General features: G+C 34.5%; 3 protein-coding genes across 5 annotated transcripts; 1 reads left to right on the top strand and 2 right to left on the bottom strand.

Moving 5' to 3' along the window:
* Positions 1-312: 312 nt before the first annotated feature.
* LOC110733037 (DNA-directed RNA polymerase III subunit RPC6-like) lies at positions 313-2,639 on the bottom strand. 2 transcript variants are annotated; one of them, XM_021913053.1, is made up of 2 exons: positions 2,167-2,639; positions 313-1,278 (listed from the first exon to the last, which is right to left on the bottom strand). In XM_021913053.1, the coding sequence occupies exon 2, from the start codon at positions 1,211-1,213 to the stop codon at positions 509-511; it is 705 nt and encodes a 234-aa protein (XP_021768745.1). In that variant the 5' UTR covers positions 1,214-1,278; positions 2,167-2,639; the 3' UTR covers positions 313-508. The 2 variants fall into 2 exon arrangements, with proteins under 2 accessions (XP_021768745.1, XP_021768744.1); XM_021913052.1 differs by having other exon boundaries at positions 313-1,258; positions 2,167-2,638.
* A 2,559-nt stretch (positions 2,640-5,198) lies between these two features.
* On the bottom strand, positions 5,199-6,419 carry LOC110733033. Its single transcript, XM_021913045.1, has one exon. It carries the CDS (start codon positions 6,241-6,243, stop codon positions 5,380-5,382), a length of 864 nt encoding a protein of 287 aa, XP_021768737.1. The 5' UTR covers positions 6,244-6,419; the 3' UTR covers positions 5,199-5,379.
* Positions 6,420-8,446: 2,027 nt separating this feature from the next.
* Positions 8,447-10,315, top strand: LOC110732902 (probable WRKY transcription factor 65). Of its 2 annotated transcripts, none has more exons than XM_021912890.1 (3): positions 8,447-8,632; positions 9,376-9,525; positions 9,640-10,315. In XM_021912890.1, exons 1-3 carry the CDS (start codon positions 8,589-8,591, stop codon positions 10,136-10,138), a joined length of 693 nt encoding a protein of 230 aa, XP_021768582.1. In that variant the 5' UTR covers positions 8,447-8,588; the 3' UTR covers positions 10,139-10,315. The 2 variants fall into 2 exon arrangements, with proteins under 2 accessions (XP_021768582.1, XP_021768580.1); XM_021912888.1 differs by lacking the exon at positions 8,447-8,632 and adding an exon at positions 8,674-9,050.
* Positions 10,316-15,459: the final 5,144 nt, after the last annotated feature.

Raw genomic sequence — 15,459 nt, 5'->3', positions numbered from 1 at the left:
TATATTTCAAACACCCCCCCCCCCCCTCTTCTCACTCACTATAATCAAAAGACAAACTCGCGGATGGAGAGGGATTCGAACCCCCAGTATTCCAATGAATACTTCGGTTTTCTACCGACTTCTTCAACCGCTCAGACATCCATCCCCTTCGCCTGCCGTTACGCCTATTTCTTAGGCGTTAATACTTGATTTAACCCACGGCCCTACTAAGCCACTCACAAACCAATGTCCATAGTCCATAGACCCAATAATTAATACTCTGTACCAAGTGTTACAAATTCTTAGAGACAGAAATTTGCAACAATCACGTACTTAAAAGAGCATATGAACATACTTACATACATGTTAATATGATAATGTTATCAACATGTATTCCTTTCTTATTTTTAGAAAAAATATGTTGATAATGAAAATACTATCAATGCTTTTAAGGACATCTTCCTGCAAAAAATTGTTCTCAAGTTCTAACTCTAGTACTAAATTTTGAGGTAAATGAACGGCTCAACTTTCAAAATTCCAACCATTTGGTGTAGTATACACATGTTACTGGGGAAATCACACCATCAGGAGCACAATGGTTTATTCGGGGACAAACACCACAGGGTATCATAGAGAAATCTCCAACTTTAGCGCGTTGTGATTTGAGTTTGTAACACTCCGCATTGATAGGAAACGATGCCAACTCCCCCATTCCATTGCTCTTCACTCTACTAATCTGCTTCTCCAAAACCAGATTATCAAGTATATCCTTCATCTGTTCGACCGTAAAATCAACTTGAAACACCCCTGTCATCTTAATCTCATGGCGCATTCCATCAGCTGTAGCAACCTTCTGTTTAGAAAGTCTTTGTAAACAGACGCGCTTCAAATTATCAATTAAATCCTCATCAAGCATACCCTCATGATACCATACACCACCAGTTAACTCCTTTGAGGGCTCAAACTCCATAGCCATGAGTCGCTTCTTCCCCTTGGCTTGAACATTAGGCACCTCTTTGATCATTTGCTTCAATAAGAGAGACTTGACACAGTTATCAATTGTCTTTGCGTTGGTGATGTTCAACTCTTTTCTTATGTCTCCCTTCCATATACCCATATCTCCCTTGCTTTTAATCAGATTGTATACATTGTGCTCATCAGCTGTCAACTCCTTTGATCCATTTGAACCTGGGCGCGGCCGCTTGACGCCTGAAATTCCTCCTCTTCCACTCATCCCTTAGAAATCAAACCTCACTACTGGAAGAAAATTGAATATTCCCTAAAAACAAGCGAAAGCAGCTGAAGAATAAATTCTATTAGGTCAAAAACTAAACCCTACCGGCTACACCCTCATAATCAAATCAAAAGAATCAGCAACAATCAAATTAACTAGTTAAGAGAGAGTTCTCAAAATCCTTCATTTGTTTTTGTAATTCGTGCTTAAAATTTAACTTATTAAAGGCCGAATGGGTTGAAGCTCGCAAGCAATCATTGGCAAGCCAATTGCAGAGCTAGGGCAACTGGGCAAGAGGGGCGGTCAAGGAGAAAATGTACATTAATAAAGTTCCATCCCACAATAAAGGAATTATGATCTTATGAACAACATCCTGCAACACATTCACAACCAAATTTGACTCGTTTATCAAATTAAGCTCCTAAATTCCCCTCAAATTCTTCTCGCTTAAGAACATCAACATAGATAGCACATAGTAAAATTCTAGCAACAAAATTGAGGGTTATGAGCAACAGCTTGCAACATATTCGCAACCAAATTGGACTCAAATATCAAATAAGGAACAAAAATCCACATCAAATAATTTTTGCTTAAGAACATCAACATAAATTGCACAATGCATCATTCTGGCAACAAAATCAAGGATTATGAACAACAGATTACAATACATTCGCAACCAAATTTGTCTTAATCATCAACTTAGGCTCCAAAAATCAAATTAAATTCTTCTCACCTAAGAATATCAACGTCAATTGCAAATAGCTGAATTCTAGCAACATAATCGATCGTTTTATCGTTCATAACATAAAGTAAAATTATAATCAGACGTTCAATAATCTAGCCTCGAAGAACCCTAAATCGACTATACTGACAGTTAAGTTAACAATAAAACCTAGAGAGTGAAATTGAAATTCGATAAATTTTTTGAATAAAATAAAATAAATAAATCTTACCTGAGAAGTTGCTTCAATGGAGGAGAGAAAGCTCAGAAACCACTTTAATGGAAGATCTTCAATGGAAGAGGGAGATGGGTAAGGGGAGGGAGGTACAGCGTAATAAAAGTGAAAAACTTCAAAAAAAATAAAAAATAAAAATGAAAACTTACGAGAAAAAACATATTGTCAACCGTAGATCTAAATAATATCAACGGTCAATATTCATTTTTGTTATTTTTTTGGGCTGGTAAGGAGAAGAAACCTATCGGGCCGAAACTTATCAAGGTACTCCTGGTAGAGGATGAAATCGGTCATTGGACAATTACCCTAAACCAAACAATAATTCTACCTAAACTAACCTAAGACAAGTATAGGGTAAGTAGAGGATCGTGTCCACGGGGAATGGGTGAAGAACACCGAGAGTATGAAACGGTTGTAAGCTAATTCGGTCACAAATTGGGGGTTTTGATTAGGTAACTACTATGGAGACAAACACTAGGGGGAAATAAGGATCGACTCCAACCAAACCAATGGATCAAAACAATGGGCAAGCATGAACACAAATTGGGTGATAGAGAGGTCACTCAACATTGCCTTCTTTCGAAGCCACAACACTAAGCATTCCTAAACCAAACTCAACTAACAAGATAGGCCAACCAAGTCTTAACGATGAGAAGTAGACTACTAACTCGGGTTTGTCTTTCGATCGGTCCAAGAAAGAATTAAAGCACAAGCAAATGAGATTTCTCACCTAATTGTTGCAACTAATACTACTACATCATTCAAACAAGGAACCATAATCAAGAGGAATTTAGCATAATCATATAAGAAAAGGCTCACAACTAGACTCCATCTCTCAGTGTAAGCATAGAAGTGAATACATGAGCAATAAGTGGCCATCCAATTACACATGCAATTAACCAATTCTTTAACAATCAATCATCAACCCAAAATGAACATGCAAGCACATACATCAATCAACCCATGGCTTGGTTGGGTCTTCACCCAACCCCTAGCTAATTAACTACTCACTAAACATGGTGAAGGACATCAAAATAACAAGTTCCAATTCAAGCATTAAATTAACTAGTTGAGAGGAGTAGTAGGAATAAGGTAGATTGGACATGCAACAACAATTAAGCAAGATTAAGAGAGGAATTAACAATTCAAAGTAAATAAAAACTGAAATTAAAGAGTAAGAGATAGAGGAAAGAGATTACTTAAAATGCTTCAAAGTTGAGAAATTGTTGAATTCAAGAGAATAATCTTCAATTAATCTACTACAATGATTGAGTTTGAGAAGTTCTAAGCTAATTAATGAGGGATGAGAGAAACTAAGGGCCTAAGGAAACTAAAGAGAAAAGAAGATCCCCCCATCTGAAGTCAAACGTTCTATTTATATGCCCAAAAATTACATCGTAAAATCCGTTAAAATCGGGCTTCAGAACAGGAGGAGCGCCCGCTCCAGTAAGTAGGAGCGCCCGCTCCTCTGTGTGGAGCGCCCGCTCCTGGGCTCTCTGCATGCCCTCTCCTCTTGCAGCAGTTTGGGGCAGAATGTAGGAAAACAGGGAGGAGCGTCCGCTCCTTGAAGGCTGCACGCCCGCTCCTATATATGTGCAGGGGGAGGCAGAATGTGGCAGTTCAGGTAGGAGCGCCCGCTCCTTATTAGGTGCACGCCCACTCCTGCTTTCCTTTGCTTCCAAAGAGTATTTCTTCATGCTTATGCTATTTAGCCCATTTTTCATCGTACCTACAAGCACGAGCACACACATAAAAAGAAACGGGGAAGCCAAAAGATGCAAATTAGCACAAGAGGAGTTAGAAAAAGGGATTAAAGTAGGGGAAAGGGTACAAAATTGTGTTTAGAAAGCCATGATAAGTGGACAAATAAAACACTTATCAACTCCCAAGTCCCAACCCAGGTTAGGGGGCTAGATACTTTAGAAGTGCACGGAAGGATAAGGGAATCCCCACCCCAAATTGCCTCTGGTAGGGATTGAACTTCCAACCTCAAAATTAGAAGGTACAATCTTTTCTATTTCACTAACCTTAGCTTAATAATATTCATTATTTTTATTAAAGAGCACTTTTTATACTCCATTCTACGGAGTACGATACCTCTACCGCTCTACGCTCTACTACACTATTTTGGCCTAGTGAAAGCGAGAGTATCGAGAATCCCACTAGTGACAATTTGGAGATGGAATTCTTTTACCTTTCACTCACTCTCGCAAATTGTTTAGCCCACTACCCTCTGGTTGAATTGTGGGGTTGCTCGATAGAGCCTTTCATCTTACCTAATTTTTTTTTTCTATGATAATATAATAAAAATGTTTGTCATCTCTCGTAGCATCTAAAGAAGATAGGTTTATCATCACCACTAGAGATACATTGGAGAGTGGATTTCATTATTTTTCCCTCTTTAAAAGGCCTAACTCATTAATTTGGCAGATTGACTTATAAGAGGTTTCGACCCTTATAACTCAATAGAGCCTTTTTCCTTACGTACTATTATAAAAAAAAATTATACACAACTATATACTCTTTCTATAAAAAAAAAAAAAAAAAAAAATATAGAAAGAGTATTTTTTTCTCAAAAAAAAAAAAAAAATATATCTTTCTATAATTTTTATTCTTAAATACAACAAATTGACTAGCTTATTTGTCAAAGGCATAACCTTAACCTTTAACATTCATAATTGTGTTGGATGATGTGTTTTTAATTACTGGTAGTAAAGAAATCAAATCAAAGTAGCTAGTATATATTTTTGGTGATTGAAACTCTGTCTCAAGACAGAACGAAGTTGGTTTTTCATGTATGACCCTATAAACACCATTCTTGCTGTTGAAGCCTCATAATTCTTCTCTACGAAATATTGGCATATATTATTGCCTTACCAACTTTTGATCGAATTGCTTACCAGTAACACCAAATGCAGCTTTACCCTACATTTACTCTATCTATATTTCAGATTGCATATTATATCGGACATAATGAAGATTTTCTTAAGAGACGAAGGGAGTATGGAGTAGTATATATGCAATATCAATCAATTGCCGATCAAGCTATAATTGGATCTGTATTACTTCATTTATATCACATTTACAACATCTCAAAAAGATGTAATACATTATACAAGTTGAAAAACTTCCCACAAATATTTAAGGAAAAAAAATAATTAAAAACTATGAAAAAAAAAATGTAGTCTTGAAATAGTTGACTTACATCTATCAAACTTTATCTTCATCCTCTCTAATGAGCTCAATATTAGAATCTTGATCATTAATTGTTACCCTCCTTTTAAAAATAGTCATACCAAACCAAATAATTGACTTTATAATCCTAGCCAACCCAATTGCAACGGTCAAATAATACAACCACAACCCAAGAAAGTCACCCAAACCAACTTTCATCATCATTTCCCTCTTAACCTCCACCACCACCACCAATGACTCAACCTCGTCTCGTAACCGCCACCACGACAACGCCCCGAAACAAGCGGCGAGGGCCCACCTCTCGGCCATCCTCTCTTGGCGGGCCCCACCAAAGATGGTGTCATCAACCACGGGCCTAACTATGGTCCTAGACCAATGGATCATGGTCTCATGTAGGCCCAAAAAGAAAACCAACTTACTCAACATGGACCTTTCATCACCAAACCCTGCCCCATCAACTCCTGCCTTAATAGTAGCCTCAATTCCTAGCCCTACACACACTTGTAAGGTGCATAGGAAGATCCACGCCGCGTGCACCCGGGGCCTAAAAATAGGCCCTGGGAGCTCGCTTATTAGGCTAATACGGCCCGTTAAGGCATGTATTAACGCCGCTAAGCTAATAACGGACACAAGGGCGTGTAGGATGTTTGGATTAGTGTTTAGAAAAAGAGAGAAAACAAGGGATTTCGGAGGCGAAATCGAGGCTAATGACAAGAGGTAATGAGCACTTGATAATCTTGCTAATAGCAAGAATGATAGAGGTAGTAAAAGGCTAAGAAGAGTTATGGAAATTGCATAAAATGGTTGCACCAATAATGGGTAATTAACTATCTCAAATTTGGCTGAAATTGCCTTCTTTTTCCATAATTTCCAACCCATAATTTTATTTCTTGATGTTTCTAATCTCAATAAAGATCAAACTATTTGAAACAAACAGAAATTCACCTAGAATTTGTTGGGAATTTTGGATCAAAAGGAAGATTATATTGTAAAGTTTATATATGAAATGAAGTTTGGTAAGGCAGCTGGTAAAGGTGGTTGCCACGATTAGATGTTAGTTGACTAAGAATCTTTAATCATATAATATAATTATTAATTTGAACGTAATTAATAATTAAATGATTTGTAATATAAGTTGTATGTTGGTGTATATTTGATTCATGAATCATGGTTAGTTTAATAATCATAAAATCATTTTGCATCATGTGATGCTTTACCAGCATTGTTGTTAACAACTTCTTATAAGGAAACATTATTATTGATAAATTATTTTGAAAAAATTAAATTAAATTAAAAAAGAATTGATTATGAATTGGATTATTATAACTTGATTACATCAATTATTATTAAAGATTATTATGATATCCATCTGGATCAATTAAAGTGTGGCTAATGACAAAATATTATTTTATAGTTTGTTTGTTTTTATTAATTGATCAATCATCAACGTAATACACCAAAAAATAGGTCATATGTAGTATGTACCACAAAATATATATTAAATGAATGAATAGGTATACTCCTTCATTTCATACTTACGAGTGTAAATATATATATATGGACTATGTATTTTGTCATCTAAAGCTCTACGTGATTATACAAAAATGGTTTATGCGTGAACGAAAAATAATCCTAATGCATGCCCTTAATTAATAACGATACAAACAACATGACAATATCTTGAGGTGGGCTAAAAAAACGTGTTATGTAAGAACTAATTAATTTCGGATATAGGGATTATATGTCGTATTCATAATCCAAAAAGTCATTAGCAAAGAAGAAGAAAAAAATGTTTTGGACGTTGGCAAGTCACTAGCAACTAGCAAGCATTTGGTATTTGGTAATGCATAATTGCCCAAAATTAGAATTTAATTATTTTAGAGACGTATTATGATATACCTAAGGATGTGTCCAAAGTTTAAGAGATGACATTAATCATGCTTATAATTATATAATTATGAATGTAAATATTGATTAGCCTATCTAATTAATTATGGTTTCTCTATGTGTAATGACAGTGGTCCTGCAAAATGTCTTAATTATATTTTGTGTTTCTAAAGTTAATTGTTGGACGTTGCCCTGGTTTTTGTGATCAACTTTATCCTAATAATTTACTGTACATAATTATATATATATATATGTATATGAAAAGTGTTTACAATTAATTTCAAAATATTGCTTTATTATTCTAATAATTCAAATACGAATACTATTGAGGAATTTATTGGTTTTCAACAGAAAGAAAACTAATCCAAGCTTTATTATTTTTATTTTTTGGCATTGATATATTGGTAATTTATGTTTGATTGAAAAGAAAACTATGAAATAAATATTACATAATAAAAAATAATAAAAAAAAATTAGTAAAAGACATTCGTAACTTGAGTAGTACTTAAAACGAAAATTTGACCTTTGCTTGTTTAAAAAGTCAATATCCTCTTTTCTCTTACATTACATGCTGCTAAAGATCACAAATTCATTCATCTTTCTTAAACTTACATCAAACTGCGTCAACAAACAAGATTAAAAATAAAAATAAAAAATTGAATAAATTAAATAATAATATGAATACAACAAAAACAAAAAACAAAATATATTTACACCAAACTTACGATAAGAGGGTATCGATTTAATTGGATATATATGATTATATGTTGGGTGGACCAGCTTCTTGTTACTTGTTAATTAAATTATTACTTAGAAAGATGTACGTATATTACACACGAAATAATTATTTATTTTATTCATTGTTACAAGTTGTTTATGTATAATTGTAAGATTCCTTTCAATCATTCTTATCTCCTAGATATATATAGATCATAGTTAGACTCCTTGTAATTATTACATGCATGATTCATGATATATGGGGTTAAAGACCGGTCCTAATTTAATTAGTTCGATCGAGCCCCCCAGCTATCGCCTAAATTTGACTTAAAGCTTACCATTATGATAATAGTATAATGTTACAATTCAATTCAGATCAGATTTAAGAACTGTAATTTATAAATATGTACGTGTATTTGATTAAAATTATTTATGTTCAAGAGACGGGTGTATAGTGTATTCTTATTTTAAAAGTCATACTTCAAAATTTTAGTCTTATTAATCAAAGTCTCCAAAAGCAACATGTTAACTACTTATCTACCACACACATTATCTCAATGTTTTCATAATTAATACAAATAAAATGACATGATTTTACAAATAGAGAATATTAATCCCGAATGGAGAGAACATTACAAGCCGTACCCTCCAACCCATCCTTTTTGTAAGTTATTCAATTCTACTTTTTTTTTTTTTAAATCAAAGTTTGTAAATTCTTACCATCAAATTATATAATATACTAAACTGTCTAAACATGTATAGTTAGATTGAGTAGTTGCATGACTTTGCATGTATGGAAGTTTAGTTATTATATTTATATACGGAGAAAAATAGAAAATAGAAAATAGAAAGTGGGGTGGGCAAAGTAGCAAAATAAGAGGTGTTGTACAATATATTTGTTGACCATATTATATATCAAATTATGTGATTTGACCGTTATATAAATGTACACTCTTTTTGTTCCAAAGAAATAATAATTAGCAAATCAACCAAAAATAAATTGCTCTTATAATGGATGGTTCTTCTACTTCTACTTCTCTAAAACCATGGAAAAGTTCAATGTCCGAAAATCAGAAAAAAAGGTTAGTTAGTTCTTAATTATTGTATCTAATTCTTAATCAAGATGTTAATAGATTAACTTTTATTCTTGCATGCAAGAAACATAAGCTATATATAATAATGAAGGTTTATGCTTCTTAAGTCTTAACAATGTCTTTCTCTGGCTTCGGTCGTCAAATGCTAGTTCAAATTACGCTATCAACATGTCAATTAAGAAAGAGGTGTTAAGAATCGATCCCAGGATCACCTGGAACCGAAAGGAGAGCTTTAGCCACTTGAGCTATCCCTCATTCTAATAACGTTTCTTTATGATGGTTTGTATTAATTTATTGATACATTTGATTTCAGGAAGCTAGAGGATGATGAGAAGATAGTAGTGAAGGTTAAGATTGAAGCAAAAAAGGGAGATGCACAACAAAAGAATAATGGGCCTCCTTCTGATTCTTGGTCTTGGAGAAAATATGGACAAAAGCCCATTAAAGGATCTCCTTATCCAAGGTAATTAGTAATATGAGTAACTCGGTAACTATTTTACTTACTAGTTGTTAAGTCCGTGCGTTGTCTCGTACTCGTATATCGTTATCTATTAATCAATTGATTGTATTATTGCAGGGGTTATTATAGATGCAGCACAATAAAGGGGTGCTCAGCTAAGAAACAAGTAGAGAGGTGCAAAGAAGATGCTTCAATTCTTGTAATCACTTACACATCAGCCCATAACCATCCTAGCTCACATTACCAAAATACTCCAAAGAAGAAGGCCCAAGACAAAGCCCAAGCCCATGTAAGTGAGGCCCACTCTAGCCCCAAAAATGAAAAACCAAGCAACAAGAAAAATAATGTTGAAATTAATCCTTGTGATGAAGGTCACCAAGGTAATTTCCATCACATGCAATCTCCAACTTATAGCTCAAATGAGTGCCAAAAGATAGTAATACAAGATGAAGAAGAGCCTTATGTGGTACCATTTGACAAATTTACCCCTTATTATCCACTAAATAGCTTTTTTGCCACTTTTCCCCTTGTCAAAAATATTACATCAAAAATAACACAAGAAAGCTTTGACTTCTTTGATGAACTTGATGGAGCTAGATTTTACTACAAACAATAATGTTTTTCATAAAAGAATGTTTCAACAATAAATTCTCTTCTTTTTATTTTTAGGTATGTATCGGTTAAGGTGAAATGAGCCAGAAAGAGGTGCCAACCCTCGATTTTTCTACTTATTTTTTTGCTTTTGTATGTGCTCATATTACTTTGAGGAAATGTATTGTAAATTAATTAGTAAGACATGTTAGATATGCATGATACTCTGCCTTGCATCCAAATACAAAGAATTTATTGTGTTTTCCTAGAAGATACCTCGTACGGTCGTATTGTATATTATAATATTCGAAAAACATAATCACATTTTCTAAAATGATAATGGTCGTGATTCATATAGCTAGAGTTATTGATAAAATATTGTTATTGTTGAAGTACACAAGGAATTTTATTTTTGAAGGAGGCATTACAATAGTATATAGTATATACTTCCTCCGTTAACTTTTAGTTGCAACTTTAGAGTATTTTATGTCTCACAAATACGGAGTAATATCCCAAAGTTGCAACTAAAAGTTAACGGGGTAGTAGTATAACATGCTATCTTTGATTATGATGAGTATGGAGAGGTGATGCACGTCTTTAGTAGAGGGGACATGGTATTTTCCCTAGAGAAACAGATACACTACTTGAAGAATATTTTGTGTTACGACACTCTCTTTATTTGATAATGATATGTGGGCCCAAATGTTTGTGAACAATTTATAAGTAATACTGTAAATTAATTTGGCACTTAATATGAACTATGGGTTAGTCTTTGAAGACATCAATCCGTTTATACTCGACTCAAATACGATTAACCCATATTGTTTGTTAACTCGACAAGAATTTTATATGGGATGAAATTCCCAATGGTAACCCTCTATTTTTTTAATTTCTCAATGGTAACTTTCAATTTTCAAAATTATCAAATATAACCCTAAATTAATAATTAATCATTAAATGTGACATTAGTGGGTTAAAAAAAGAGAAATTACAATATTTTCCGTTAAGTTGTGGGTGAATGAGTTATTTTGCTAACCATGGTTAAAAGTTAAATTATCATATATGTATTACTACTACTATATTGACTTACTGCTAGTGCCGCCAACCAATTTCCTGCTATAGACATTCTTCTCTCCGTAAAAAAAACTAGCAAATTCTCCATTCAAGCTTTTGTGGAAAACGATTGAAAACGAGGGACACAACATATTCAAAGGGTTTTTTTGGATATTGGTGTTTTCATTCCAACATTTTACCTTCAAATTGTTTAGGGCTTCAGATTACAAGTAAGTGCATTCTCTCAATTTTAGGTTAAAGTGTCAAAATTTTTGGTAGAATTCTAGGTTGGGTTTGTATAATTTGTGTCAATTTTGCTGAAAATTTATTTGATTAAATATATAGAAATTAGTGGGTGGATTATGACAATAGAAATTGACAGAATTGTGAGAAAATTCTTGTAATTAGCTATTAGTTTTTATTTATAATTTTTATATCAGAGTACTCTTTTGGTCAAGTTTGTGATCTTACCTGAAAATTGATAACTTGTTGGACCCAATTGAAGAACTAACGACATGTTGGTAATCAATTTACACTGCCTAACCAACTAGTGTAGAGTCATTGACTAATTGCTGTAGAAGACGAGGCTAGATAATATTAGTAAACTTTGACATAAAACAAAAGGTAGTGAATGGCAAATACAATTGAATAGAAAAGGAAAAAAATGTGTTGGCATATGTATTCTCTGATTGATATGTGTAGTGTCTTATATGCAAAATAGTCATATGTTTGGAGTAATCAATGGACAAATGGCAAGCTAAATTGTAGAAGTATATATTGAATGGACAAATGGCAAGCTAACTAATACAAGTATATATATGATGCAACAGATCCTAATTAGGCTAACAACTAACAAGTAGATTGCAAAAAATTTCTACTTTTTATGTTGCTACTTTAATATATATTGGTTTTCATTCTACTACAATGAATTGCTACTTTGCTAAAATATTTATTGGGTTTTATTCTTCGTTTCTACAGATAATTTAGTCTAAAATATGGGTGATAATGTAGTTTTGAGGTTTCAATACTCTGGTAAAGACACTGACATCGTTGTGCAAGATGTTGACAAGGTCAATTTAGTTGACCTTATTATCGAGTATTGGGAAATAGCTGAGCGAGAACAAACCACAATGACTAAGCATCCTGAGTTTACATACATTCACAAAATGAAACATGTTGAGCTCAAAAATGACATGGCGCTAATGAAGATGTTTGTTGACTTACCTGGGAGGGATTTGATTTACATATGGGTGGGGGAGCTTCAAAAATCAACTCCAATAGTTGAAATTGCACAATCACTTAAAGGTTCAAGAAGAATGAATGCCACTGAAAGTAGTGATCATATTCAACCTCAGCCCACTCTAGACCAATCTAATGAACCTCGCCTCACCAAAAAACAAGAAATTGAAACTTTAAAGCAAGCCGAGGTTACATTTGACATGGCTCCTCCTCGCTCTCCTATTAACATAAATGAGTTGATTGTTGATAACATGGAATATTGGAACAACATTGAGATCGCTGCAGTTGAGCCTAATAGAGGGAGAGGGAGAGGAAATGGAAAAGTAAGGGGTGGGGGCAGGTATGGGGGAAAAGGAAGAGGAAGAGTGACTAGCACACCAATTGTTGAACCCATACCCGACCCTACTCAAGCAGTTCAGATAAGAAGAAGTCCTAGAAACCACCCGACCCAAACAAGTAGTGCATTTCAGGTGGGAGAGTCATCAAAATATGTTAAATTTTCACCGTTGCTGAAGAAGAGAATTCCTAGAACTACAGCAAAGAGGAGGGGCTTAATCACTACCACTAATGTGGGGAGAGGGAGTGCTGAACAAGGTAACAATAGAAGGCATGACTTGACACCTAGCCTTGACACAGCAGCTGAGATGGACTTGGACTTGGATGATATTGAAATATACTCTCCTAGTGGACTTAATGACAATGACAATGAGAGTGCTCTATCAGATGATGATGACGAAGGTGAGGGACAAGATGATTGGCTTATTCCCATGATTCATGATAACTTTGACCCATATGAAGGCCCTGTTTGGGAAGATGACTGTGATGACTTGGATAATTATCTCCAAAGGCTTTATAAAAATGGTGAGTTTTACAAAGACGAAGACTTTGGTAAAATTGTTGTTAAACCATTGGCAACTTTACACAGACAAACAACACCTCAGAGACGTTGTAAGGAATTATTGCATTCAAAATGGATTCTCTGTGATTGTAGAGAAGGCCAGCAAATTTACTTACACTGTGAGGTGTAGTGATGAGAGGTGTCTTTGGAGATTGCATGCATCAAGACTTGTTGATGGTGTGACATGGGCTATTAAGTCAATTCAAGGATCTGAACACACTTGCATGGGCTTAGAAACAAGGAACCCAATAGTGACAACAAAATGGGCCTGCAAAGTGTTGTTAGAAGACATTAGGGCCAACAATGACATTCCCGCCAAGGCCCTTAACGAGCTTCTATGGTCAAGATATAGGGTTCAGATGGCACAAAGTTCGCTTTACAGAATGAGAACTGTGGCATTAACTGAGATTCATGGGGGGCATGACGTTTCATATAGTTATTTACCAAATTATTGTGAAGTTATAAAAGAAACTAATCCAAATTCGTTAGCTAACTGTGCTTGGAACCCCCCAAATCACCCTGAAAAGCCTCTTGCATTTACTAGTATCTTCATATGCTTTAAGGCTATATTGGATGGGTTGTTTGCTGGATGTAGGGGCCTAATTGGTGTTTATGGAACATTCTTGAAAGGTAACTATGGAGGTGTGTTGCTTTCAGCTGTGGCACTTGATGGGAATAATGAGATGTTTCCAGTTGCTTGGGCTATAGTGTCAGGAGAAGATGAGGAAACATGGAAATTTTTTGTGTGGCACTTGAAAAACGCTCTACATCAAGGTGATAGAGGTGATGACTGGTGTATAATTTCTGATAGGCACAAGGTAATATTATATACTAATTAATATATTAATTAAATTCTATTAATGAAAATTGTTTATAACTACTTGCTTTTGTTACACTAACTTGTTTTATTATTTGATTTTTTTTTTAAAAAAAAGGCCATTGAAAAGGCTTGTGCAGAATTATGGCCAAAAGTTGGAAGAATGTATTGTTGTAAGCATCTAAGTGTTAATTGGAAGAAACCCTTCTCAGGACCAAAGATGTTGCAACTATTCTGGTTAGCTTGTGGTGCATATTCAGAATTCACCTTCAAAAAGGCAATGACACAAATTCAAAAGGTTAAACCTGCTGCAAGAATTTGGTTGGCTAATTTAGGTGACCAAGAGAGATGGACAAAGCACAAATTCAATCCAACACTAAAATGTGATGTTAACAAGACAAATTTTGTTGAAAGCTTCAATGCCATTCTTGGGATTGATAGGTATAGACCTGTTTTAACCTTACTTGAAGGTAAATAATAGTAAAACCATGTATATGTTATTAAAAATTGTAAACTTAATAAACTGTTGTTGACTTGATACTTAAAATTGTATGCTTTTGTTTTTGAATTTTGAATAGGTATAAGGAGGGTCACTATGGTTAGGCTGGCTACAAGAAGAGAAATGTGTGAAAAATGGGATAGGCGTGATGTATGTCCAAACATTGTTAAGAGGGTTCAAGTACTTTGTAGTGATTCAAGAACTTGTAGGGCATACTTATCAAGTCAAGGGGAGTATGAAATTGTGGATGAGAAGTCATCTCTTTCGGAGAGTCTTAACAACCACACATGCCTTTGCAATGCTTGGCAATTGACTGGAATACCATGCAAGCATGGCATGAGGGCCATATTACATGCAGGTTTGGACCCCTTAAGATTTGTGCACGAGTGGTACTCTGTAAAGAGGTATAAGATGGCATATGCTAATGGTATAAAATCAGTGTCGGATAGAGAGCAGTGGCCTCAAACCGATGTGCTAGTCATTCAACCTCCCGTGATGAAAAGAGGAGTTGGAAGACCAGTGAAAAATAGAAAAAGAGGTGAGGAAGAGCAGAGAAAAGGGAAAAGATCTAAGACTTTACGGTGTGGTAATTGTGGTGATTTTGGCCACAATATTTTGACTTGTCAGAGAGCCCCAACACAAAAGCAAAAAAAGGCACAAAGCAAGAAGAAGAATGCAATGTAGAGCATTGTTGATTGTCCCATTTAATAAGAACATTAGTTTTCATTATACTATTGCGTTAGTTTCCGCTAGTTTATTATTGGACTACTTTTGTGTTTAAGCTTAGATTTAGCTTTAATCTTAATTTAAGTAGTTTAGTTTAAATTATTTATTTAAGTG

The sequence above is a fragment of the Chenopodium quinoa genome, unplaced genomic scaffold, assembly GCF_001683475.1.
Source record: "Chenopodium quinoa cultivar QQ74 unplaced genomic scaffold, ASM168347v1, whole genome shotgun sequence".
NCBI classification, from domain to species: domain Eukaryota; kingdom Viridiplantae; phylum Streptophyta; class Magnoliopsida; order Caryophyllales; family Amaranthaceae; genus Chenopodium; species Chenopodium quinoa.
The sequence above is the reverse complement of the archived record's forward strand: the minus strand, read 5'-3'. Positions and strand labels throughout refer to the sequence as shown.

Coding starts and splice junctions, on each gene's coding strand:
- LOC110732902 (XM_021912888.1), top strand. CDS start 8,980: ATGGATGGTTCTTCTACTTCTACTTCTCTAAAACCATGGAAAAGTTCA. Junction 9,051..9,375: donor TCCGAAAATCAGAAAAAAAG/GTTAGTTAGTTC, acceptor ATTTGATTTCAG/GAAGCTAGAGGATGATGAGA. Junction 9,526..9,639: donor AAAGGATCTCCTTATCCAAG/GTAATTAGTAAT, acceptor GTATTATTGCAG/GGGTTATTATAGATGCAGCA.
- LOC110733033 (XM_021913045.1), bottom strand. CDS start 6,243: ATGGGTTGGAAATTATGGAAAAAGAAGGCAATTTCAGCCAAATTTGAG.
- LOC110733037 (XM_021913053.1), bottom strand. CDS start 1,213: ATGAGTGGAAGAGGAGGAATTTCAGGCGTCAAGCGGCCGCGCCCAGGT.